This window comes from Xiphophorus hellerii, chromosome 20, assembly GCF_003331165.1.
Source record: "Xiphophorus hellerii strain 12219 chromosome 20, Xiphophorus_hellerii-4.1, whole genome shotgun sequence".
Lineage (NCBI taxonomy): Eukaryota > Metazoa > Chordata > Actinopteri > Cyprinodontiformes > Poeciliidae > Xiphophorus > Xiphophorus hellerii.
In genome coordinates this window covers 18,854,334-18,879,090 of record NC_045691.1, presented here as the reverse complement: position 1 = coordinate 18,879,090, position 24,757 = coordinate 18,854,334, and the positions used below count along the sequence as shown (strand labels likewise).

Sequence of the window (24,757 nt, the reverse complement as noted above, 5' to 3'; positions counted from 1 at the left end):
TTTGTTATCTCTGAAGAATTTGCTGTGTACTACTCCACAAAATGTGTTACTACAGCAGTATACTGCATCATGAATGTCTTCAAAGGATTGGTTGTGCCAGAATCTATTAATAAAAATATCCATTGATAAACTGTTAGAATGCTGGGTCTGTTATCCAAGGAGCACTTTGTAAAGCATATACAGATAAAAACTACTTTGATTTCATCGATAAAATAATATCTAAACACACAACTATTAACTGGAAGGTTCTAATTATGTGACCCTCTCCAGATAAATAGTTATGTTATATACAGCTCTGAAAAAAATGAAGATCCCACTGCACTGAACCCCAATGAAAACCTCCTGGTTGTTCCACCAAATATTGATTTCTGAACTCTTCCTGAATTAAAACATTAGTTTTGTTGTTTCTAAATGAATACAAACTTGTTTTCTTTGCATTATTTGAGGTCTGAAAGCGCTGCATCTTTTTCGTTATTTTGACCATTTCTCATTTTCTGCAAATAAATACTAAAGTTTTGATTTGAAGTTCGGAGACATGTTGTCAGTACTTCATAGAATAAAGGAACAATGTTTATTTTACTTAAACATTTATCTATAAAATTTAAAATCAGTATCATTTTGCAGTGGTCTTTTATCTTTTTTTCCAGAGCTGTGAACCATTATATTTAATAAATGCCATTTATCTTTTTTACTCTCATTTGCAATTTTTTTTGCTTTTGTTAGAGAGTAAATAACTTGTGTGCAGATTTATCTTCGGTGTAAAAAGTGACACGGAATGTGTTAAACAAAATTTATTTTTGTGCTTCAGAGCTAAAATTGTTCAAATACAAATGTGATTTTTTTTCTACTAATGAGTAATGAAACACAAACAATAAAGACACAAAGTAAATGATATGTGGAGGGAGTATTGCGTACAGCTTGGTTTTACACTAATTTTGTCCAGAAATTGTTTTACCATGCTCTTCATTAAAGGCCACCTCGTTCTGACTGATGCACCCCACGCCTCCGTCCCTGCTGCCCCTGTCTGCGCCCTCTGCATGGCCTGTAGCGCCACCTGCTGGCCTGTTGCGTCTCTTGTTTAGCAGAGGGTTGTTGGACGTGTCCAAGTCCTTAATCTTCACCTGGTCGTAGTCCACACGCATGGTGGCCAGAGCGCTGGTCATTCCCTCCTGCAGGAACAGGTTGAGATATAAATGTGATCTGGTACGTGTCTGCCACCTAGTGGCAATTTTCTAAAAATGCATACAAGAAAAACTCCATGCAGATGGACCGAGCATCACCTTCACATCGTCCCACAGCTCCATGTCTTCAGTCAAAACCCGAGACGTGTGCAGAGGTGTTTGTGGGACCGCCATCGACTGCTGTTGGGTCAAAGCATAAACATCACACACAGAACAGACTACTGTTATGATTTAGAGACAGAGAGAAAGCAAAGTATGAACTTACACTGATCCAGGGATGGTTCATGAACTGACCGATGGTCATCCTCTCACTGGGGTCTGTCTTCAGCAGCTGAACAATCAGTTGTTTGGCTGCAGGTACAGAAGCAAACAGCTCTTACTGTAATGTGCTTTTATGACAATGCATTTAGATGCTACAATTAACTGAATTCAAGCAAGATATATGTTACTTCCAAAACCAGAGAAAGCATTATGTTCCCTAAACATGCAGCCTGTTTTCAGAGCTTCTGTTCTGTGCTAAAACTTTAAATCTTTACTAAATCTCTTTATATGTTGCAACTAATAAACTTTGAACTTCTCAATTCCTTCAGTTTAGTCAACTAAATGTTATATTTGATCTTATGCCTTGAATTATTGGCATTCTGTCACAAAGACATTCTTATTCCTTCTTGGATACTTTTTACATTTTTCTTTTAAATTTTGACCCAACACTGTTTAATCTGTTAGTGTAGCAGGTAACACTGACATGGTAATGGACAGAAAAGGAGCAAAAAAGGAAGATTTCAAGGAAAGATTCAGCAAGTGTTGATCCACAAAAAAACTGAACTTTGAGGTTTTTTGCAGGTTAAATACCTCTTCTAGTTTTCAGTGCATAAGATCTAAAATAAACGGTTTAATAATTATAACTCTGTTGTGTTAATTCAGAATATTCTTGTGATTAAAATAAATAAAATATATGTTATTTACTTATTTAATTTGTGTGCTGTAGTAAATGGTAAAAATACTGACCTTCCTCAGAAACGTCAACCCACTCAGGGTTGGGAAACTCATACTGGCCCAGTCTGATCCTCTGTTTCATACCTGGAGAGATGGCCTGGCCTGTGTTGGAGTAGAACGGGGGAAACCCACAGAGTCTGCAAAACAAACAAATCAACAGATAAGGGGACAAAGGAAGAGAAAGGAAAATGGAAACAAATAAAATAAAAGTCAGAAAAAGGATAGTAAATTAAAATTAAGAAGAAAATATTAGAAAGAACAGGAAATAAGAAAAGAAATAAACAATGAAAAGGAAAAGACAAAGAAAAAAGTAAGAGACAAATTTAAATAAATCAGAGAAAAACATTTTTTTTTTGTTTCAGCAGGTGAGTAGCACATCTACAGTACAGGCCAAAAGTTTGGACACAACTGTGTGTCCAAACTTTTGGTCTGTACTCAACACAGACCAAAAGTTTGGACACACTTTCTCATTGAATTCAATGAGAAAGTGTGTCCAAACTTTTGGTCTGTACTGTATATAATAAGCTGAATGAGGTCAAGACATACATGCTACTCACAGGATGTACATGATGACCCCCAGAGACCACATGTCACATGACTTGTCATATTTCTCCGGCCCGAGCACTTCAGGTGCTGCATGGAGAAAACAAGAATAAAACAAATCAGTAATGAGCAAAGAAAGATGCTCCAAAGTGATGCAACATAAAAAGTTGACATCAGTCAGTTATATAACAGCTGATAGTAGCTTCCAGTGGTGGTTAAAGCTCTCACCAACATAATACGGGGTGTAACACGGGGTTTGGAGGGAATTGTGCATTTTAGTCTCCTTTGCAAAGCCAAAGTCGGTAAGTTTTAACGTAGCATTGCTGTCCTTCGTCGTGTAGAGCAGGTTCTCAGGCTGCAACAGTAAAAAAGAAAAGTGAAGTATGAATCCTCCTTTATGCTCTACTAAGGCTGGACAATAAATCAATAACAATATCAATAGATTATATGTCTGATCAATAATTTCACTGATCTCCGATCCAAAGCCGCACAGCATTCTGGGTGATGTAGGTAGAGGAAAAAGCTTTATCTGCTCAACCTCTCGTAGACAGCTAAGCTAGGTGGGTGGCATCAAGTAACTCACCCACTCTTTGGTTACCTAGCAACAATCTGCTGAGTAACACGCACTGCAGCAGTTTAACATTTGTAAACATGCCGCATAACTGCTTTAAAAAAAAAAACAATGACGTCACTAGCTTGGCTAGTATATAATTTAGTAATTTCAATATATTTCATATATTTAAAACAAAAAAGTAATCAATAATTATTGATATCGACTGATATAAAATCCTTATATCATGATTTTTCACCCGTATTGTCCAGCAGTGTTACCTTCACGTCTCTGTGAGCGATGTCCACATGGTGGAGGTACGCTATGGCCGTGCCAATGTCGTGCATGATCTCCGACACCTCTGAGGGACAAGTTCAACGTAAACACTGAGGCGAATCTGACGAGACGTGAATCAGGCGGCTGAACAGAAGATCTGACCCACCTCTCTCAGTGAAGGCCTGGTCTCCTCTGACCTGGATGCGGCTGAACAGCTCCCCTCCCTCCATGCTGAGACAAGGTGGACAAAAGAGATGAGAACTGGGACAGAGTGGACACTCTTGGCAAACGCTTACGGGACGGTTCTCCACAGCACATTAGAACAAAGCAAACCATTGTGCCTGGTCAATTAGTGTTTAGAGAAGGTCACTCTTCAGAGCAAAACCAAACTCACTGCAGATTATAACACAAATTTAACACGATTTATATAAAAAAGCAGAAAAGCTCTGCAAAAACACAAAATCTTACAAAGTAATTTTGGTCTCGTTTCCAGTGCAAATACAATAGACAAAACGAACTTACAAGTAACTTTTCAGCAAAATCAAAGAGATTGTTTTACGACAATTATTTCTTAATATTGATTAAAAATTCCTAGTACCACTAGGAGATTATTTTACTTACAGCAAGACATTTTTCCATGTCTTCAGTGAAAACATCTGCCAATGTAACTAGTACTTTTTCATCAACATTAAGGAATTATTGCCTTAACATAAGCTCCTATTTCTTGCTGAAAAGTTACTTGTAGGTTGGTTTTGTCTTATTTCAAGTGTACTGAGATATTTGCACACAAAAAAACTAGAATAAAAATACTTGGAAAGATTTTGTGTTTTTGCCGGGTAAAATGCAATATTTTACAAGTGATTTCCAAATTACCCCAGCTTTATTTGAATATGATCCATATATTACTTGTGCTCTGTACACAGCCTTACTGTCTGTTTCAGGATTTTGCTGCTTGGTTTTAAGAGCCTGGATGGAATAGCTCCACCTGAATAGTCAGAACATTTACACCAACACAACCCAATTAGAGCTCTGGGATTCAAAAACTAGCTACTTTTGGGACATTTACAGAGTCAGGGTCAAAATCAGAGGTAAAACATTTTAAAGGTGGCTGCAAATCTGTAGAACAGTCTAGTTTTGTTACTGACGCCTCCTACAGTAAATCATTTTAATTTCCCTAATTAAAACCCATTGGTTTTCAGTCACTTTTAATATTAGTTGAACATTTTGCTTAAATTACTTTTCATTTAAAAAAAATCTCATTTAAATGTACTTGTATTCAGCTGAAACTACATTAATATACACTGTGCAGTGTATATACAAACAAAAGACAAATAATCTGTCCCTCCCATCACTGCTTAACTTAACTTTCCCTGTTTTAGGTCAGTTATGATGAACAAAATTATTTCCATTCGCTAAATATGAGAATGATGACAAAGAAGATTTAGATTGAGATTTTTTTTGTTTGTTTCTTCAGAAACTTAAAAAATAGAAAACTGTGCACCTTCACAAGTATGGTTTATCCTTGAGTTCAAGTTCAAGATGCACGAAGAAGCCACTGTCCTCTGTTCCAACAACTAGGGAGGCAACCGATTTGATATTACCCTGAACCTCCAGGATGGGGCTCTGTAGCAGAAGGTCCAAAAATGATGGATGGGATTCATTTTCTCAATAACATATCCGAGGTTAAGCTTTTCGACCGCTCATTTAAAAGGGACTTAAGCTTCTGCAGAGACATAGAAAGCAAATTCTCCAATTAATGTTATATTTTATTGTTAAACTTTTTATGTTAGAAGTATAACTGTTTTTTATGTTTTGGACCTCAAACAGACACAATCACAACACCTGTTTCTCAGTAACACTTTCCAGGCATGTAAGGCCATTTTATTGCAAAATCAAGTAACTATGCTGTCTTAAGCTATTATAACGATGCTGTATGCTGTATAGCAAAAAAAAAATTTACTTCGCAATCTGACGCCTTGAAATTGGGCAACCGAATGGTTGCCACGGGAGACTAAACGATTTCTCAAACGAGCAGGAAAGAATCAAAGCGACACTCCAGATATGTTTTTGATGAGGCAATTACATAATAACATGTTGTAAAGCTCAAAAGAGTTGATTTTACATAACTCCACCCCTTTAAGACAGTAAGAAAAAATAGGGAATTACCTCAATTTATTACATGTTTGAAAATTAAGAGTTTTCACCGAGTTTAGAGCATCTTCTATGCAAAAAAAAAACATGTTCTGACTACCAGTATTGATGTTGACGTATTTTCTGGCTCATCACTTTAGTGCAACAAAGGTAGTGATGGCAGAAGTCTGCAACCATTACACTGAATGAAAATACAGCTAAAGTTTTGGAGTTTTGAGTGACTTTGTATACAGTAGGTTACAGAGTAAACCCTCACAAACTTGGCAGGTTTTAAGCTACTGAGGAGTGATTTGGGCAAGTCTGTCAACATCAGATCATGTGTTTCAAATAAATATCATCACTAATCAAAATGCAGACCAAAAACAGTCCAGGGGAGATTAAGGGTTCAGGGTAAACAGGATTCAGAGGATAAACGTTCAGGGCAGCATAACAGTAACATCCCTTAAAGCCAAACTGGGCCAAACCAGAACAAGCAAGTTTAATTTATAAAGAACTTTAAAAACAGCAGACACTGACAAAAGCGCTGATAATTGTGAATAAAATAATTAAAAAGAAACAGAATGAAATATTTAAAAGTTTAAAGTGAAGTAAAGCAAAAGTAAAAAAAAAAACATGTTATAGACACACAAAAAACCACATTAAAATAAAAAACTTCTGGTTCACAGGCGATAGAAAGGTGGAAAAATAAATATTGATCTAAGTCAGAGTTCAAGTTGCTGTTTTTAACTTGAGAGCAAATGTAAAAAAAAAAAAACCAAGGCATTCTTTTGTGGCCATATTTTTATTCAAAATAGCTTGAATTTAGTTGTGGGAGTTGAGACGCAGGTTTTGTGGAAATGTCTTATCTCTAAGCTTTTTAAGAGAGGAAAAAGTGGAGCACACCAGAACAAGTTCTACTTTTAAACAACTACCAAAAAGCCATGAACAAATAAAAAGCAAGCCGTGTTGATTACGCCTCGGTGAATCATCTGGCATTTTTCTCCCTGACTTGCATTTATGAGCTTTTTGTTGTTTAACTTGATTTCACCATCCTTGTTGCCTGAAACAAAGATGGTGACTCTGGTTACAGAGTCCCAAAAACATTCAGACGTAATACAATGACAGGGCAAAGTAAATTGTCATTTATGGTTAGTTTTCTGCTTTTGGTTTAAACATTGTTTAGGGCCAAATTTTAATGAAACCCCAGTTTTTAGCTGTGGAGTTTAAAAAGATTAGGAGACTTCTTGTCGTTCCAGGTAGTTATTATCTGTTTGGCACCAAGTGGTAAGCTGTTTATGTCTGAACGTGTTCAATTGTTGGTGACACTCACCACTCCATCACAATGAGCAGACATTTCTTCCCCTGGTGCATGTTCTCGTACAGGCTGAGGATTCGCACGATGTGGGGGCCTCCTGACACTCGCCAGTGAAGCTCCACCTCGCGTCTGGCTTTAGGAGTGTCATAGAGAATCTGACGAAGCACCAAAAATACATTTCTCATGTTCATGTAAAACCAGAGTTATTGTTAGTTCGTCGTCATCCAAAGCTGCAACTTCACATAAAAATGCATTAGCACTGAAACTATGAGACTGTATTCAGTAACATGACTCATTTATGAGGCGAAGGGCATGACGTTTTCCCCCCCGGATCCACGCTTCAATCCTTGAGAAAATCACAAGTGCAATCTGAATCCTGGAAGAGCAATGAATGTGAGAAAACGTTCCGCTTCACTGAAGGAGTCTGTCCAAGTCCACTCTGCCAACACATAACAAGCAGCGTAGGGGAAGTTTATCCCAGCCAACAGAGCGAGAGCTGAAAGTGTTTCCTGTTGTCAGGTGTTGCCTCAAATTAGGTGCAAGAGCCGTCTGAGCAATAATGATGTGTTTATAGGTATTCAGAAAAGTAGTTTTCGAGGTTTCAGTGAATGTTATGTCTGACAGCTGAAAGCATTCAGCTGGAATAAATAACGTGACGTAACAGAAGATTTGAACAGGTCGTGTACAAATGTTTGTCGGGAGAAAAGTTGAAGGCTAACGCAAGCAGGAACATTATCTACAGAAAAGGCCTTAGTGAAGAAAGAGGCACGTATAAAGCTCACCAGAATTTTTTTCTAAATATAGAAAAAAATTTAACACATCTGTTTGGTATTATTCCACAAACATAACAAGAATAAACATTTAATTTCAGTTTGTTTGAATGAATGAAGGCATTTTAAAGCGGTTTGTTAGGGTTGGAGAAAAACGCAGTTCTCACTTTACTGCTAGTTCATTCTAAGAAGAAAAAGAAAACACAGTTTGAAGGGAAAAAAGTTTCTTAAAAAGCAACAACAATAATTGAATAAAGAAAATTTAAAAAGTTGCAAATGTTTGACTATAATTACTTTTTCAATTCTGTTGAAAACGATCTTCCTCTGACAAGTTATTTCACCTGCAAAATTTGACAACCACTGAATGGAAATGAAAATTCAGTGTGCTAATTTCAAACCCAAACCCGTTTTGTTCAGTCCAGGCCCAAGTGAGGAAAATCACACTAATTAGGTGTTTTTTTAAACCAGCTGTTTTGAAGAGTGTGCTACTCATAAATGAGTCCTGACCAGGAATGCAGGAGCTCCCAACATTTCACCATAGCTGTTTAGTCATAGCTTCAACAGACTTTCCAAAGAAAAACTCTTGGAAGAAGTCACTTGCTCTTCCTGTTTATTGTTTAGAAAGCTCTGCTGCAACGTGCTACTTGTTGATTAAATCTGAGCTCATTCCTGAACACTCACTGTGGAGCGGATGAGAGGAAAATTACAACTTTTGTTAAATGTCAGAGTCATGCAGATTATTATGCAATATCATTACAGAGCATATCATTGTCCAGGCAGCGGAAAAAAGGGGAAATAAAACAAAGAGAAAGCTGAAAGCGACACAGACAGCACGTCGCTGTCTGGGCAGTCCGCTGACAGATTTGTTATTGCTGCTTAAAATGTATTTTTGTAATAATTATATTTGAATAAATATAATAAACAACAAGAAAGTTAATTAACCTGCGCTAATGTTGGACATTAAAGCATAAATAAAAAAGATTGAGGGGAAATTCGTTATTGATGGTTTTTAATACATTGAATGAAAGGAAATACAAACCTTCAGGGCGCATTTCTCCCCCGTTTTCTTACAGTAACACTCCAGCACTTTGCCATTGATTCCCAGACCAAGAACCTGAGACGTGATCTTATAGTCATCCGTCACCGCGTTTCTCCTAAACTCCACTTTAGGGTAAGCAGGTGGCAGGAGCCCCGCTGTGCTGCTGCTGCTGCCCAGGCTGGAGGAGCCGCTGCTGCGGAGCGCTGTCCCGTGTTGCCCGGGGCTTGGAGTTCCGTCCAGATCCTCCTCCTCCTCAATGTGAAGCATTTTCACTTAAAACCGAACCGACTGAAGCTCACTGCCGTCTCCAACAGGAGCAATCCAGCGGCATTGTGATCCAACAAGAGGACTTCGGTATTTCCAGACTGTTTAGACTGCAAAAGCAAGAAACAAAAAACAAAAAAAGAAGAAGAGGCAAATCTGAAAATAAAGAAAAAGAGGTTCTCAGAAAAGGGCGGTGGTTTAAGCGGAACCGTTATGTCCGCAAAAAGTAAAGATAAGACAACTTAAAACTTAATTTGAAACATTGAAAATGAGCATAAATAATAATAAGAAAATCAGTTCCACCCCCTATGCGGTCCTCATTACAGATCCCTGCCGCTTTCTGAGGGAACATCAACCTCTGTAACCCTTTACGTCAGCGCGGAAAGCTCAAGTTCAGTCACCATTCACAGATTTCTTAAAGGAACAGGCGCGTAACGACGGACAACCAGCAGGGACGGATAGAAAGCTGAGAACAGTGCTGGTCATCGTCCGACCTCACGGCTGCTGAAACGGAAACTTGATCCCTGGAAAAAATATCGCAGCCAGCGGGAAAACATTAACTTATGGCAGGTCATTGTTACATATATTCAAACCACACTGCTAAACAGAGGCGTTGTTAAGATCCTGCAGGATTGGGGGCTTAACCTGGCCCAAAAATAATAAGTTATGTTATATTAAAATATTCTGGAACATACTCCAGTCTTTTCCGTGTAGGCAGTTTTTTTCTTTTTTTACCAAAAATGGTAGAATTGTTAGAAGTCTTTGAACATGGGTTAAATAGTATTTCATTTACCATTTCATTTAGAATGGCTTGCTTTAAAACAAATAATTTTGGTGATCTTCAAAAATCTAGACTGATTTTGCTCATATAGTCCGAAAAAATGTTTTCAAATGCTCAGAAGCCGTGCTCACCCCATGTCTTTTATAAATGTTATCTTCTCTTTATCTGACTTAAGTTCCTGTTTAGATCTAATGGTTCCATCAAAGTTGTACCGTCCTCAGCTTAGGTTCCTCCTTTTCCACATCAATAACAAGATAATTAAAAAAAAAAATCTAACTATTTCTTTTTTCAGAAGAAAATATGAACAAGAAATATTTTACCAAGACAACAAAAAAAGTACTTTGCCAAAGAAAAAATAGGCGTTCATTGGAAGGAGATGAAAAAGTAATTTGCATGTTTTAAGACTGTTTTTGTTATTAAATGTTCTTCATGTTTTATTCCTCTTCCATGACAGAAGAACTTCTCACCGTTTCTATAAACAATGACAGAAAGGTTTCAGACCATCTTCATAAGTCAGTCTGGATGAAATCTGTCCAACCTGATCATGTGGAGGAAGGATCTCAACTTGAAGGAAAAGGACCAAACATTTTTCTCCTCCGCCAGGCTCGGCCGCAAACCTCTGACTGATAAAAAAAACAACCTGATAACAACTTCATGACGACAAATCTGAGACACTGTGATAGTAATCACCTGGTGGCTGTCTGTGTAGTGCTTCTGTGAAATAATAAACCTGTTTAATTTAACATTAATAGTGACAAGTTGATGGAAGGGAGTTGTATAGAAATAAAATGTTTTATTATGGAACTCCAATTATGTCTGAGGGTCTTATTGGATCCTTTTAATGTAGTTAAGGTGATCTGGACATATATCAAAAAACAAAAAACATCCAGTGTTTCAGACCAGAGAGCCCGGGTCCCTTTATTGCTTTTACAACATTTTAGTTATTGCTCTGAATAATATGCAACCTTAGTCAAATAAACTCTGTTTTTGCTGGCTCATGAAAATCAGCACACATCTAACTCCCTTTAATGACATGTTTTACTGTTGTTCCCTTTGTGAACACCGAGTTGCAGCGAAGGAACTCTGTGTAACTGCACTGAAACAGGAAGTTACACATTGCTAATTAAGTGATCCCAGGCTCTTAAAAAACAACAACCCTGAATGACACTTTACATAAACGCTTCAGCTTAATTTGTCTTACAGGGTGCCAGTAACTGTAAAGTTGTTTCGTTAATCCCTCCACCCAATAAACTCAAGCGAAAGGCAGGATTTTAGGTTTCTGGTCTTACTACAATCAAAAGATTGCGCTAATAAGCAAAGAGGACTGTGTAAAATGAAGATTTGCACAATTCAGTTCTTTCTAGTCAAAGCTGATATTTTAGATCAACCTTTCAGGTATTTGAACTTTTGCTGACAGAGAATGTTATTTATATATTTAATTATTAGGTATTGTGCCCTAGATATTCAAAACTAGACCCCAAATGAAAAACAAACAAAAAACAACAAATTCCCAGAAGACAAAACTCATATTTTATTTATTTGTATAAATGTTAATAACACTATTTGCTATTGCTCCTGTTTTAAGTTAATATGACATTTGATGTACAGAGGCTTAAGGAATATTTAAATAATATCTTCGTCCTGGATTTTTATTTTGATTGCAAATATACTATTGCCTGAAACTACCTTCAAACAAGTCATACATTAAATGTTGCCCATCCTGGATGATAACTTATAAATATCTGAAACTGCTTTTCATATCAAATGTCTAGTTGAAAATGTTTTACTGGGATTTTAGATATCTGGAATGAAAGTTTTCCCATTAAGAACGCTGTAGTAGATACCAGCAAATACTAATCTAGATAGGATAATGTACTTCAGATATATTTTCATCTCAATAGGGTGGGGAAAAGTGGTCAAATTTATCCTTGAAAAATTGTTTGAGAATCTAGTTCAGTTATTTAATGATAATTTAGCTTTCCATATAATTATTGTTGGAGATGTCTGAGTTAAAGAGAAACATTAACATTTTCATCCTGTTGAGACGTGAATATCAGGTGTTGCTCTGTGTAACTGCGTCTTCTATGTCTCTGTTTGGTTTCCTGCCAAAACACTTTTTCAATAGAAAAAGCCAATACTTTCTTACTAACTCATAAACTATTTATTGGTACAAGGCTGCTTTTACTTAGGCAGGAGAAAAACATCTTGTTTTATTCACGGTTCACCACAAGTAAATGACAATTAGATTACGACAATATGAGACACAAACAGCCATTTAAATCTTCAATATTAAAACAAACATTTTATTTATTAATTTGCAGCACAAAAATAGATAAAAGTGATCAAACATGATAACAGTATTCAATTGCATTGAACCTTTCCTCTATATAATGGCTTTACCTAAAAGCTGTCCAGTTTATTTTGTGGGGGACTTTATCTATCCATCCACTTTAGATGGACCATCCTAATCACATATATTAGTATCAATATGTATTATTAGTAATATACATTAATGGTCCATCCATTGAAAGTTGGAAACCATACAATCACTGCAGGTTTGTTGCTTCTTGTAGTTTTATCTCATTCTTTAAAACAGACATTATTATAACACACACATTTTCAAATCATGACATTAACACTGTGGGTGATTCTTCTTAATCTGTATAATTCATACCGCTGAGTAAGGTCTTATTTCGATAAATACACTTAAGTAAATACATCTACTGCCTTCCTCTGCTCTCTGTGTCTAATTAGTTTAAATCATCACCAGTCATCCCTGCAGGGCTCGGTCCAGCACATGTTCATCCTGCACTGGGAATGGCATGGTGACGCGGAGCTGCCTGTTCTCCTCCATGGTGCGCTGGATCGTCTCATAGGCGTTTGTGTTTCCAGACCAGCAGCGACGAGCCACCTGCAACAAGCAGAACCACACAGGAATGCAGCCGACCAGAGCAATGACTCCACGCCGATGCATCAAGCTGCTGCTCCGCCTGCAGCCTCACCCCGTTGGAAACGTCCCAGTTGAGCATCAACCTGGCGCGCTTTGCCGCCTCGTCGGAGCCGTCCAGCAGCAAACCGAATCCTCCGTTTATTACCTCTCCCCTGATGGTGAGAGACAGACATGAATACACAGTGATTCACATCGACCCAGCCAGATTACTATGTTTACTGCCCTCACCAGCCAACACCGCCGCCATTATGCAGAGCGACCCAAGTGGCACCTCTGAAGGCATCGCCAACAAAGTTCTGGACGGCCATATCTGAAGAAAGGAAGCACCGTAAAAACTAAAATGTCTCTTTTATTCTTTTATATCATGTCTACAGTTGAAAATTATAGACAATCATACAAAACTGTTATAATTTTAAAAGGGTTTTCCAAATGCTGTTAAACTGAGTAAAAACAGAAAGAAAGACAAACAGCTTTTCGTAACAGCTGAGGTTTATTTTGAGTGCATAATTACCGTATTTCACTTTGCACCCATAAATGAAATGATTAAACAAAAGCCAAAAAAATGATTGGGTCAAAATTGTTATTCATTCCTGATCTTATTAGTATACTCTAGTTTTCTGGAGGCAGAGGTCTGGTGTTTTGGTCTTTGCCATGTTGGAAGAAAAACAAAACCCAAACCAGATTTTGCTGCAAACTACCTCAGGGCTTCTTTCAAAATCTTCACAGTTTCTTCTACAGAAGAAATAAATAAATAAAGGCATTATTATAAATAAACTTAGCATATTTACTCATTAACATAACTAAAGTTACGTTAATGTTTGACAGCTGAAAACCTGAAATAGTTTCAAAAAGTAAATTCATGAATGATCAGCTTTGTAAACTTGAAGTTGTAACTACCTGCACATAATCGACAAACTATTTAACTATTTTCTTTTACAGAGCCAATAATTACAATACATTAATTGCACTTATTCACATTTTGTCATGTCATAACCTCTAAAGTCATTGAATTATACTGGGATTTTATGTCACAGACCAACATTAAGTAGCACATTACTTTGTGGTGAAGGTGAAACATTGCATGATTTTCAAGGGGTGTGAATATTTCTGCAAGGTGCTGAAGCATCAGAAGGTACAAGCAGCAAAAATCTCAAATTTCCATCTCAAGGCAGATTCATCATCTTAGCTGTGTATAAAACACACACCTGCACAGAACGCAGAGCCGTCGTACACGTTAGAGGTCTCTCTGAAGGGGCTGTCTGTGCCGCTGACATCATGGTGGTCTCTGCTGATGACCACCGGAGCCTGAAGAAACAGAACAGAAAACAACAACACTAAGATTCATGTGTCAATTCATAATTATTAAGACTTCAGCTGAGTTCATCTTCTTACTGAGACTCTTCCGTCAGCAACAGCCCGGTTTATGGCTAAAGCAATGCACACTCTTCCCTTCTGGTCCGAGTACAAAATCCTAGCTTGAGATCCAACAACCTAAACAAGAAACAACACAGGTTAAAAAAATAACCTTTTATTTTTTTGTCTCCACATAATTCCCTAGTTAGAGATCTTCTTTAGCTGACCATTTTGTGCTTTCCAGCCTCTCTGATCCAGCGGATGTTGTCTCTGTACTGCTGCCTTACACGTTCCGACACGTTGGCAGCATTTTCCTCCAGCACCTTAGTGGCGATGTCGTCGGTTACGGCCAGGTCTTGTGGATCACCAGACGTGCAAACCCAGCGAAACGGCCCAAACCCCAAAGAAAAAATGTCCCTGCAGCAAGAATCTATTACTAAGCTGTACTAACTGGACCAACAAATCACTGGATATATACTCACCCCATAATATGTTGGACATAAGACGGATACCGGAACTCGGTTGCTCCTCCACCAACTTTGCTGACCTCTGCACCTATTAAAGCCAAAAACATGTTCCTGTTTACTGCTCAAATCTTCCCTGAGTCTGATACTCTTTGTGTCATGTTTTATAAATAACTCACCTGCTCTTTGGGCCTCCAGCAGGAATGCATTGCCGTAATCCCAGAAGAACATACCTGCATCCGATAACTTGTTGATGGCCTTTATGTGTCTTCTGAGACTGTAATTGCATTGGTTACATGGTAGTAAAAACAATAACAGCATTGAAATGCTGCACACGGTTCAGCTCTGAGATTAATTGAACTGAACCTCTCTTGGACGAAGCTCTGGAAGCGTCCAAGATCTGTGGACATGAGCTGGTTGGCCTGGCGGAAGCTGAGTGGGGCGGGGTAGTAGCCCCCGTTGTAGGGGTTGTGCAGCGACGTCTGGTCTGAACCCAGATCCACCAGGAGTTCCCCTGTCCTCTCAAACTCCAACAGCAGCTGTTCCCTGATTACAAACAGAAAAAGAGGACCAATTTCAGCAACAATTGAGCTAAAGTGTTTACCAGACCCTGACTGTGTCTAGTGAAAGTTTTCACAGCTCACTCACCACAAGTCTACGACATTCCCATGGTATCCCAAACTGAGGGGCGTCTTGGAGTTCCTGGCTTCTCTGAGAGACAACAACAGAGAAATATTAAAGATCCTTTCACCGGGAAATTTATCAGTTTTCAAAATACATATCCTTCAAATTTGATTGCAGTTGGATTTGTAAGATAGATTTACTTTTTTGTTTTGTTTTCAGTGCATATCTGAAGATGTATATGAATATCTATGTACTATTGTATTTTCTTGACTTGTCTTTTTAACTGTATGACCTGAATCAGCATTTATGTGTCCTGTCACAAACATCCCACAGTATTTAATGTGTTTCTGGCCCATTGCTCCTGACAGAACTGGTACAACTAACTCACGTTTGTGGGTTGTGTTGCTCACAGATGTCTCTTCGACATTGATTTTGCTGTCCTTAAGAAATTTAATACAAGCAAAATCCTTACAGAAAGACCCGAGCTAGGATTTAAACTCAAGACCTTCTTGCTGCGAGGCAACAGTGCTAACAGGTACCCTTACTATAGATAACATTTTAACCATCCAACAAAGATATTATTTGTAGGAAATGAATTATGACGATGTGTTCTTCTGTGTTACCGGATGCGTTTGATGCACTGCTCCAAGCTACTGGTCACCTCCATGACCCAACCCTGCTCATGTCTCTTCCTCAGTGGAGCTTCATCCACCTACACAGGAATGACAAACATTTTCATTTATTCTGGCTCTCAAAAGTGACTTTCAATGAGACACAGGAACGACTGGAAACCAACCGACCTCGGCAATCACTCCGACACAGCCTGCGATGACGGCCGCTTTGGCCTGGGCGCCGCTCATTCCGCCGAGGCCTGACGTCACGAAGACGCGGCCCCTCAAGTCATCGGTGCCCAGGTACCTCCGACCTGCGTTTAGTACAGTCAGCTGCACAGAGAAACGATATTAAAAAATAACCTTCAGTTCACTATGTATATGCTACGACAAAATGGTGCAGTATGTCATGATATGGATTGGATGTGAGGATCTTCTTCTCTTTTTTTATTTTATTTTTTACAAACCATTGTGCCATGAACTATTCCTTGAGGTCCAATGTAGCAGTAACTGCCTGCTGTCATTTGACCATACCTGTATGCAAGACACAAATTACACCATGTAGCCGTAACACAGTATAAATACCATGCTGGTCAGAAGTTTATAAACAATAATTTGCAAGAATGCCAAATTAAGTTTAGGCTGTTAAAGGTGAGGTATGTAACTTTTATAAAAGTATGTTTTTGACATATTTGTTAAAACTGTCACCATGTCAAAACAGTATGGTATGAGATAGGTAATCTTTGAAAAAATGAGCTATTATTCCCAGTGCTAAATACAAAATTACAGCTCAGTCTGGAACAATCAATAGAAACCATGGAGAGGGTCTCAGCACTGTCAATCATGCTTGTGTACATGTAACTCACTACCTAACTAGAATAATAACCATATCAATTTGTTAGAAAGGGATCTTAAATCAATACAAATAAATAAATACTTGAGCCCAGCATGAACTGTAAGTCCACAAAGTTTCTTAGCTATTGTGACAGCATGAATGATACTCTGGTTATTTAGTGGTGACCCGTCTACAAGATTCAGTATCATTTGATCGCAGTTGGCTTGTTTAATTTACAGAACTGAGACATTCAACTTAAGAATCACAATCTTCACACATACCAGTCTATATTTTTGTGCAGAGACAAATAATGAAGAGGAAGGCAAATATTTTTAAGCTTAGTTAAACAAGCGCCGAACTATTGCATTTAAGTATTTCGAGAAACGTGTCAGTAAGTTTTTAATGTGTCTTCTAGACAACTCAAGATCCAGAGAACAGGCTCCTGTTCGGTGGTAACTAAAAATGTTCCCAAACACTGAGCGTGGTACAAGACAAGAGAAAACTGCTCAACTCTTTGCAAAGAAACAGTCCATGGCTGAACCACTCTGTGTTGCAAGGTGATATTTTGACTGCACACATTTCTTTCTTTCCTGGAATCGACCTTAACGTCTGAGTCAGAGTTTTCCAGAGTTTTCCAGCAGGAAAAGAGCCTTATTTAAGAATGCCAGGATTTAACTTCACTCATAATAAGGGCAACACATGAGAGAGATGCATCTGGGTTTTGGAAATAGTCAAGAAGGCAGAATTAGTTTCCATTGCTAGAAAATGCTTCCCCTGATAAAACTTCAACCAGCCCTTTGCCAGCCCTTGAATAAAACTTTACTTCTGCCAATGGTGATACTGTTGCTTGAGCATTATCCAGTTGATAAAGATTCTCTTTTAAGTTAACCAATTTTTATTAACCTGAGGATCATAGCTTAGGTAAAACCTGAAACCTGCATACATTTAACAGGAGCAAGATCCCAAAACACACATCAAAGCTGGTTTTTGGATGGATGAAGCCAACAAACATTAATCTTTAGTGTGATCCTGTCTTCATGCCTCCACTGCAGTTTGTAGATTTTCTTTCAACCAAATCGACTGAATGAAAATTTCTATAAGCATAGAAGATGAATATCCAGCTGGAATTATAAAAGAACCCTATTGAAGAATACAAAAATGCATGAGTGAAGCTAAATCTGAAAAGCTAGATTTATTTAAAGAGCAGTGGAGGTTTATGTCTGTATTTGATTCAGTAGGAATGATTTGAAATCTATGTGGATTAGAGAAAATCCACACTAAATCTAAACTTGTGGATGGAAATGTAATTTTTTTGGTTTCAATCATTGCACTTATGAATTGTAGTATCATTCCACCCCAGAAAACAGAGCAGATAAAGTGCATTATTGAAGGCCCAGCATGTATGCAACCTTCTGACTGTCTTCTCTTTCTTGTTTTCCATCACAATCAGTCCAGCAGCTTAGAAAAGACTTACATTGACACACCAAGAGCGAACATCCTCTCATATTGTTCTCTGGAGGAATAATTTGGAATAACCTGAGGAAACGAACAGAACAAACACACAGAACCAAATGTGAGTTTGTTGTTTGTGTCTGTTGTTAACACGTGGTGTGTGTTCTGCCGGTACCATGCCGTTAGTGATGATGGCCCGAGGAGAGGAAGGCAGGCTGGGAAACAAGCCCATGGGGTGACCGCTGTACATGACCAGAGTTTGCTCCTCAGTCATCTCACTCAGGTAGCGCATCACAAGGCGAAACTGGACTCAGATGCAAACAGTTACTATTCAGCTGTTTTAAGTCAGCATATCATATGAGAGATAAATTATATTTTGGGTTTGCTCAGGACTCACCTGGGCCCAGTTACTAAACACCTGTCCATTCCCTCCGTACGTGACGAGCTCCTGGGGAAACTGCAGGAGGAGGAAAGTTGGTTTCCTTCATGCCAGGGCTGCCCAAGTCCGTCTACTATCCTGCAACTTTTAGAGGCATCCCTGCTCCAACACCTGTCACATGACTGAACTTCCTCCTCTGTAGACGGCTGGTTACCAACCGTTCATTTACTCAGTGATATTGGAGAAGGTTTGCACCCAAACATTGTAGGATAGTTGCTTTTGAGGCCTGAACTTGGACGCCCCTGTTCATGATATTAAATTAGACATGTTTAGTCAAGCAGAGCACAAAATGTTCACCTGAGCAACAGCTGGGTCCAGGTTGTTCATGATCATTAGCATCATAGCTGCTGCTTGTCGTGTGCGGCACGGATACTGATCAATAGGATAGGCTCTGCAGAAGAGACAGGGATTCACATCGTAGCAGCAGTGCAGGAAATTACCTTCAGCCTCAACAGTATTTGGATACAATGCTGGTTAGATTTTTTATTAGCATGAAGCAAAATTGGCAAAAAAAAAAAAAAGTATTTCATTTTTGAAGATATGAATGAAAGCTGATGTAAAAAATCTAAACAAAACCTTTTTCACATTTTGTCACGTTACGGCTTCCTTCCTTTCATTACAATTTTTTGTGACTGACCCACAAAAAGCCATGAAAAATTGTGGAAGACAAAGAAAATTGACACATTCCTTCAAAATTTGTATCTATAAAAATCTTAAAAGTATGTAAGCTATCAATTCTCAAATAGATTTTGATCAAAAAGGTGAATACGTTTTGATCCAAACCATTCTGAAGCTCTGGTTGTTCGCTTATTGTCACTGGAAGATGAACCTCCAACCCAGTCTGATGTCTTTTACTGCCTCTAACAAGTTTTCTTCTGAAATCTTGAAATTATCGCCATGTATTTCTGAAAAACTTCCCTGCCCCTGCACAAGAAAATATGCTAAAAGTATAATGCTGCCACTACTATGTTTCATCTCAGGTTGACGTGTATTGTTCATTTTCCTGCATACATGTAATCTTGCATGCAGACCAAAAAAGCCCATTTTGGTTCTTTCAAATTTTTGCTTTATTCCATACTTAAATATTTTCCAAAATTATTTTTTTATGATGTTTCTTTTTTTTGAACAGTCATCCCCACCCCTCCTTGCTTAAAGGCCAGATTTTTAGAGTGCATGAGTAATAGTTGTCAGTTTAACAGTGTTTTCCACCCATGTGCTTCAGTAGCTTCGCCAGAGTTACCACAGAGTCTCTGTTGCTCACTGAATAATCCTCTCTTTAGATGTCCTTCTATGTCAAATTTTCCATGTTATGATTATGAATTGAATAGTTCTCTTTAGAAAGCTCATATCTAGGGGTATCATTTTCTAACCTCTTGTTAATGTTCTCTAGCAAACCTCACAGCCTTTAACAGAGTAGCTGCTGTACTTGTGTTACTCTGTTAAAGCCTCTGAGATTAAAATAAATACACAATGACTCCATTTACTGGCTAGGCAACTTATAAATAAAAACTGCTGCATGTGATTCTATTTAAGGGTATCAGTGTAACTAGGGTGACCACATCTTTCAGAAAATGCGTATTTTGTCTTCTATTTTACAATTATGCACTACTCTGTGTTGGTCTATAGCATAAAATTCTGATGAAATACATGGAAGTTTGTGGTTATAACATAACATAAGACAATTTGGAAATGTTTGAAGAGTATAAATACTTTTAGAAGGCTCTGTTATATAATGACTTAATTCAAACGTAGCATTTATGTTACATTTGTTATAAAACCTAAATATATGGCTTTAATATTTTTCAACGTACTTTATTTAAATTTAGATGATTATATGAAGTAAAGGGAATTTCAAGCCATTTAATCCTGTGAAACACTAATGTCTAACTTTGACCCATTGAAAATCTTAACCAGGTCTTCATTAGGGGCCCCGTACCTCATCCGCGCCGCGGGGCAGAAACGGTACATGTATATATGTCCGTACTGCCGGAGCTCCTGAGCAAATTCAGATGCGAGAGTTGAATGGTGGGATGGTGGGAAGTAGCGCAGAGCATTTCTCAGTGCCAGCTGTAGAAGGATAAAGACGATTTACTATGAGTTAGTGAAAGCAGAGCCTTGACAAACCTGTCATTCCTTTTTTCTCAAGTTTTCATGTCAGACATAAGCTTTCCCTGCTTCCCTCTTTTAATTATTGACTGAGGTGTTTTTTCTGAGTTTGTGCAATCATTTTAGGACCTCTGAAAATAATCAATTTAGAGGTTGAACCAACAGAGAGTGATGCAAGAAAAAATAGAGTGCAGATGAGGCTCTGACTACTGCTCTCAGCTCTATCACTTCCATGGTAAATTTTGATCTTTTAACAGTGTTATCATTCATACATTATTAACAGGCAGAGATGTAGTGAGTTTTTACATTTTATGGGGTGTTATGCAGGTTTCAGTTTACAGTGCGTATTTAAATGGTAATGGTAATAGAATCAATGCTGAAATGCATGCAATAATAACTACAGCCAAAACATCTTCCAACAAAATACTTCCATGAAAGGACAGATGTCAGGAGTTACTCACTCGTTCCTCCTCAGCTGTGAGGTTAGGAGTCCGGACCGGAGCGTGTGGCACATTTGGATCTCTTCCTCGGTTTGGTGGCAAAGGATCCAGGGGTAGACCGCTGCAAAGCTCCTTTAAATCCGACATCCTGGAGACTTTTCTCTGTTATACGTTTGCAGCAGAAACCAAGGAGGCAAAGTTCAGGCCACACACCGATGGTAACTACGACTGATGCAACAAACAAGCATCTGTGTAGAGAGAATCTGTGTATTTATTGAGGCCAGTCCCTCTTCCCTTTCCGTCCCATTGGTTTTTACGTTACCTTTGATCTGGAAGGGTTCACCAATGAAAATACACTAAGTCCACAGGGATGTTTGATAATTATTGATCCCTGAAAGAGGCTGAAGTAGCACAGACTGAGCAGACAAACATGGAGACCAACCTCTGTTTTATAACAAAGTGTGATACAGTGTGTGACAAAATCTGATCCTAATCATTTGGATGTACTCTGATTGTTCACAATTTCTGAGAAATAATGAATTCTCCAAAACTGAAATGCTTGAAATGCTCATTTACTGTTTCAGTGCCTTGATTAAATAGGCATTATTAAATATTGTCTTAAATTCTGTTTATAATGAAAGTGGAAAACATTAGCCATCATAATTACAACTTTTTATACAAAAGCTCAAGCATGAAATCATACAGAAGCACTCTGGTCATATTCAGTATTTTAGATTTTAAATTAGACTTGATTAATTCAAAATGTAAAAGATGTGCAAGAAACCTTAAAATTTGCACCAAGCTGGAAGTTGCAACTCAAATGTCCCTCCAGATTGACTGAACATGCAGATAAGCAATAAAAAAATACATAGTTGGGGCCCTTGTGATACCCCACATTTAATGCTGCCCTGGACAGTGAGCCATATTACCAAAATCAAAATTAACAATACACTTTAGCAGGCTTGAGTTCTGACCTTAATGCTGACCTGCTCATCTGTAGTGTTGTTTTTTTTAAAAACACTTTGTGCATTGCAACATTACCGCAGTAAAATAGGTCCACAGCATGATGCTGCCACCACCGTGCTTGATAGTTGGTAATACTTTGGAGTATTCCAGGTCCAAGTAAAAACATTAGTTTTGATGGTCAGGATAGTTCCAAGTCAGTTTTACTTGGTTGGTTGCATTAATATTTTTAAAAAATAAAGTGCAACACAATGAAAAGTTACAATGCTTTTTATTACAAAACTGTAAGCAATTTTCACTGCAATCGTTCTTTTGCTGCACACAAAAGGTTGAGTTTGGTTCAGATGAGGGAAATACTTCAAGTCTGGTTATAAATTAAGAAGAATAAGTGCAGCCTGAGAGGCAACAGTGGAAACAACACTGAGGAGCTCACAATGAAAAGTGAACAAAGTATTCTTCAGTATGTTAACTCTTCATATCTTTGAGTATTCAGTCACAGGACGGTGAAAATAAATACACTTTGAGCTTTCTATGAAATTTTGCAAAACCTATCTGTAAAAAGGAGGGCACAACCAAAAGTTTAAAACACAAGTTACTGCAGTTTTACAGTTTCTGAAGTTATGATCAATCAGAGTAGACAGAAAGGCAAACTGAAGTATACACAATGTGCACCCGGTGAGCATGATGTGCTTGGTCCTGAAAGATCACAAACTAAAGTCAAGTAATTATCTCCCGTTTAACCCATCTTTGACCTGAGGAAACCACAAACCTTAATGAGTTTTGATAATCTGTAGCAGAATTGGTACTGTAACATTTCTGCTCCATAAATCCCAAGAAATGAGTTCTGTTCTGCAGAGTAACCACTGGCCAATAGAAATTAATGTTGACTTGACGGCAGCTGCTGCTGGCCTACATGATCAGCTTGTATGATATGAGTTTGTTTTGTTTACAGCGAAACAAGCCCTTTTATCTTAGTACTTTTAATTCTGATGAATATTAATTGGAGAAATCTGTATGTTTTCTTTTTTTTCCAGATGTATAACAAGATGCCTGAATGTGAAATGAGCTATGAGCTCCACAGTAAGGCTCAGTATTAGCTCTCTGCTGAGCTCTCTGTGTTAGACAGTGTGGGATCGGAGGAGTCCTTCTCAGAGCCAGCTGCTGGGTCTGACGGCTCCGCAGACCCAGCAGATTCCTCAGACGCCTGGCTGGATGGTGCATCATCCTCCTTTGGGTAAAGCTCTGGGTAGCGCTGCAAGCACTCCTGCATGGTCCTGAACTGCTCCAGGCAGTCAGAGCCTTTCACCTCCTCCTTACTGTAGTGGAAGCAGGAGAAGGCGTCCTTGAATTCAGTCCCACAGGGACCGCTGGCCATCCCGCCCAGGCAGGGACAGTTCCAGTTTATCTCCCCACTGGGGAGAATCAGACCTAAACGGAAAAGAGTGGAAGTCCAGGTTGAGACGTTGCATAACAGAAATCAGAGACACTCATCCAGAGACCGGCTCACCTTGCTCCTCATACGGATCATTGGGGTCTTCCTCTACAAGCTCAGCACTGCTCGGTGTTTCATGATCCTCTTTGGTGACAAATATGATTTTGTCTTTACCTGCAGCAGAAAGCAAAAATATATGACAAACTATTTGAGAAGACATCACAAAACCAAATCAAAGAGAGAGGTTAGAGCTTTAATCTGTTACAATCTTGTTTAACAAATTTCAGCTTTCAAAGTTAAAAACCCTGAAATGCTCCTTATGAGCATCTGCTCATTAAGAGTAGATGCTAAATAGTATGCAACATGTTAGGGACATACAGGGATGTTTCCATCCTAATGGATTAATATCAAAATCCGGTTTCAGACGGAAGCTAAGCAACCTTTATTAATTTAATCTTAGATATGCGCTAGTTGTGACATGCATCTTGTGTGTGCTCAAGGTTAAACCCTGAGATGATCACAGCAGGTTTTCCGTCCGCTGCTAATACACTTCACAGCTTCAAAATGTCCCGCCTCACATATGACAATAAGTTATTGTTTAGACATTGCATAAGAACCCCAGGGTTCATTTTCTAATCACACTAATAAACTTTAGTGATAGCCTTCCAGAAAAGTTAGCCGCCGGCTAGCTCAGGATGCTCACCTTCCTGTCGGACCGAGCTCATTTCTTCCAGCTGGAACAAGCTATAGGCCTCGTTTAAATTCACTTCAGCAGCCAACAGCTCCCGGAATATATGTTCACACTTTAAAAATTAAAACACACACTAAACAGCTACACGTTTCACTACATAATAAAGTAGCCGTTTCACAACTATCTTTGTTAAAGCATGATGCGATCATCTTCTTCTTTTTTTTATCGTTTCCGGTAGCGTCAATGCTCTGCTGCCCCCTATAGGTCAAAAACGCCAGAAAATGTAAAAAGTACGCTATTTTAATGATTGGTGCAAGTTGCATTTCCATTACTTTAAGAATATTCATCTATATATTGAGCAAAAAATAAATATTTATTGTAAAAATTAACCTTCCAGGCCAATAAAACAACTAACTCAATGACAAAACAGAATTTTTAACTTTTTTACAAATGAAAAATATGACCTTATACAAGCTGTACTTTGCAATTATACATTTGTAAAAGTGATAAATTCAAATGTGTGTAAATCACATAGTATGGATTACATCCCTA

At 38.3% G+C, this 24,757-nt stretch overlaps 3 protein-coding genes across 3 annotated transcripts; all 3 read right to left on the bottom strand.

The window, feature by feature from the left end:
• Window positions 1–776: 776 nt before the first annotated feature.
• Window positions 777–9,582, bottom strand: LOC116711131 (MAP kinase-activated protein kinase 2-like). The gene is made up of 10 exons (XM_032550515.1): window positions 8,801–9,582; window positions 7,007–7,146; window positions 3,713–3,777; window positions 3,552–3,631; window positions 2,949–3,075; window positions 2,735–2,810; window positions 2,190–2,314; window positions 1,447–1,532; window positions 1,281–1,361; window positions 777–1,169 (listed from the first exon to the last, which is right to left on the bottom strand). Exons 1-10 carry the CDS (start codon window positions 9,065–9,067, stop codon window positions 930–932), a joined length of 1,287 nt encoding a protein of 428 aa, XP_032406406.1. The 5' UTR covers window positions 9,068–9,582; the 3' UTR covers window positions 777–929.
• Window positions 9,583–12,127: 2,545 nt separating this feature from the next.
• On the bottom strand, window positions 12,128–21,393 carry uroc1 (urocanate hydratase 1). Its single transcript, XM_032549292.1, has 19 exons — window positions 21,141–21,393; window positions 20,510–20,640; window positions 18,871–18,964; window positions 18,532–18,591; window positions 18,310–18,438; window positions 18,157–18,218; window positions 16,315–16,381; window positions 16,037–16,180; window positions 15,860–15,948; window positions 15,261–15,323; window positions 14,979–15,158; window positions 14,792–14,889; window positions 14,631–14,703; window positions 14,376–14,565; window positions 14,188–14,286; window positions 14,001–14,100; window positions 13,024–13,105; window positions 12,848–12,947; window positions 12,128–12,756 (listed from the first exon to the last, which is right to left on the bottom strand). The coding sequence occupies exons 1-19, from the start codon at window positions 21,264–21,266 to the stop codon at window positions 12,616–12,618; spliced, it is 2,028 nt and encodes a 675-aa protein (XP_032405183.1). The 5' UTR covers window positions 21,267–21,393; the 3' UTR covers window positions 12,128–12,615.
• A 941-nt stretch (window positions 21,394–22,334) lies between these two features.
• LOC116710309 (mitochondrial intermembrane space import and assembly protein 40-A-like) lies at window positions 22,335–24,448 on the bottom strand. Its single transcript, XM_032549296.1, has 3 exons — window positions 24,218–24,448; window positions 23,590–23,688; window positions 22,335–23,510 (listed from the first exon to the last, which is right to left on the bottom strand). Exons 1-3 carry the CDS (start codon window positions 24,237–24,239, stop codon window positions 23,176–23,178), a joined length of 456 nt encoding a protein of 151 aa, XP_032405187.1. The 5' UTR covers window positions 24,240–24,448; the 3' UTR covers window positions 22,335–23,175.
• Between the last annotated feature and the right edge of the window lie 309 nt (window positions 24,449–24,757).

Bases quoted from the DNA above. Each gene is read 5' to 3' on its own strand.
- LOC116710309 (XM_032549296.1), bottom strand. From the start codon at position 24,239: ATGAGCTCGGTCCGACAGGAAG. The intron at 23,689-24,217 runs GTGAGCATCCTG...TTTCTGCTGCAG, and splicing joins GAGCTCGGTCCGACAGGAAG to GTAAAGACAAAATCATATTT. The intron at 23,511-23,589 runs GTGAGCCGGTCT...TTTTCCGTTTAG, and splicing joins TGATCCGTATGAGGAGCAAG to GTCTGATTCTCCCCAGTGGG.
- uroc1 (XM_032549292.1), bottom strand. From the start codon at position 21,266: ATGTCGGATTTAAAGGAGCTTTGCAGCGGTCTACCCCTGGATCCTTTG. The intron at 20,641-21,140 runs GTGAGTAACTCC...ATCCTTCTACAG, and splicing joins TCACAGCTGAGGAGGAACGA to CTGGCACTGAGAAATGCTCT. The intron at 14,890-14,978 runs GTTCAGTTCAAT...ATGCAATTACAG, and splicing joins CAGAGCTTCGTCCAAGAGAG to TCTCAGAAGACACATAAAGG.
- LOC116711131 (XM_032550515.1), bottom strand. From the start codon at position 9,067: ATGCTTCACATTGAGGAGGAGGAGGATCTGGACGGAACTCCAAGCCCC. The intron at 3,076-3,551 runs GTAACACTGCTG...TTACTGTTGCAG, and splicing joins TCGCTCACAGAGACGTGAAG to CCTGAGAACCTGCTCTACAC. The intron at 2,315-2,734 runs GTGAGTAGCATG...TTTGTTTTGCAG, and splicing joins GGGGTCATCATGTACATCCT to ACTCTGTGGGTTTCCCCCGT.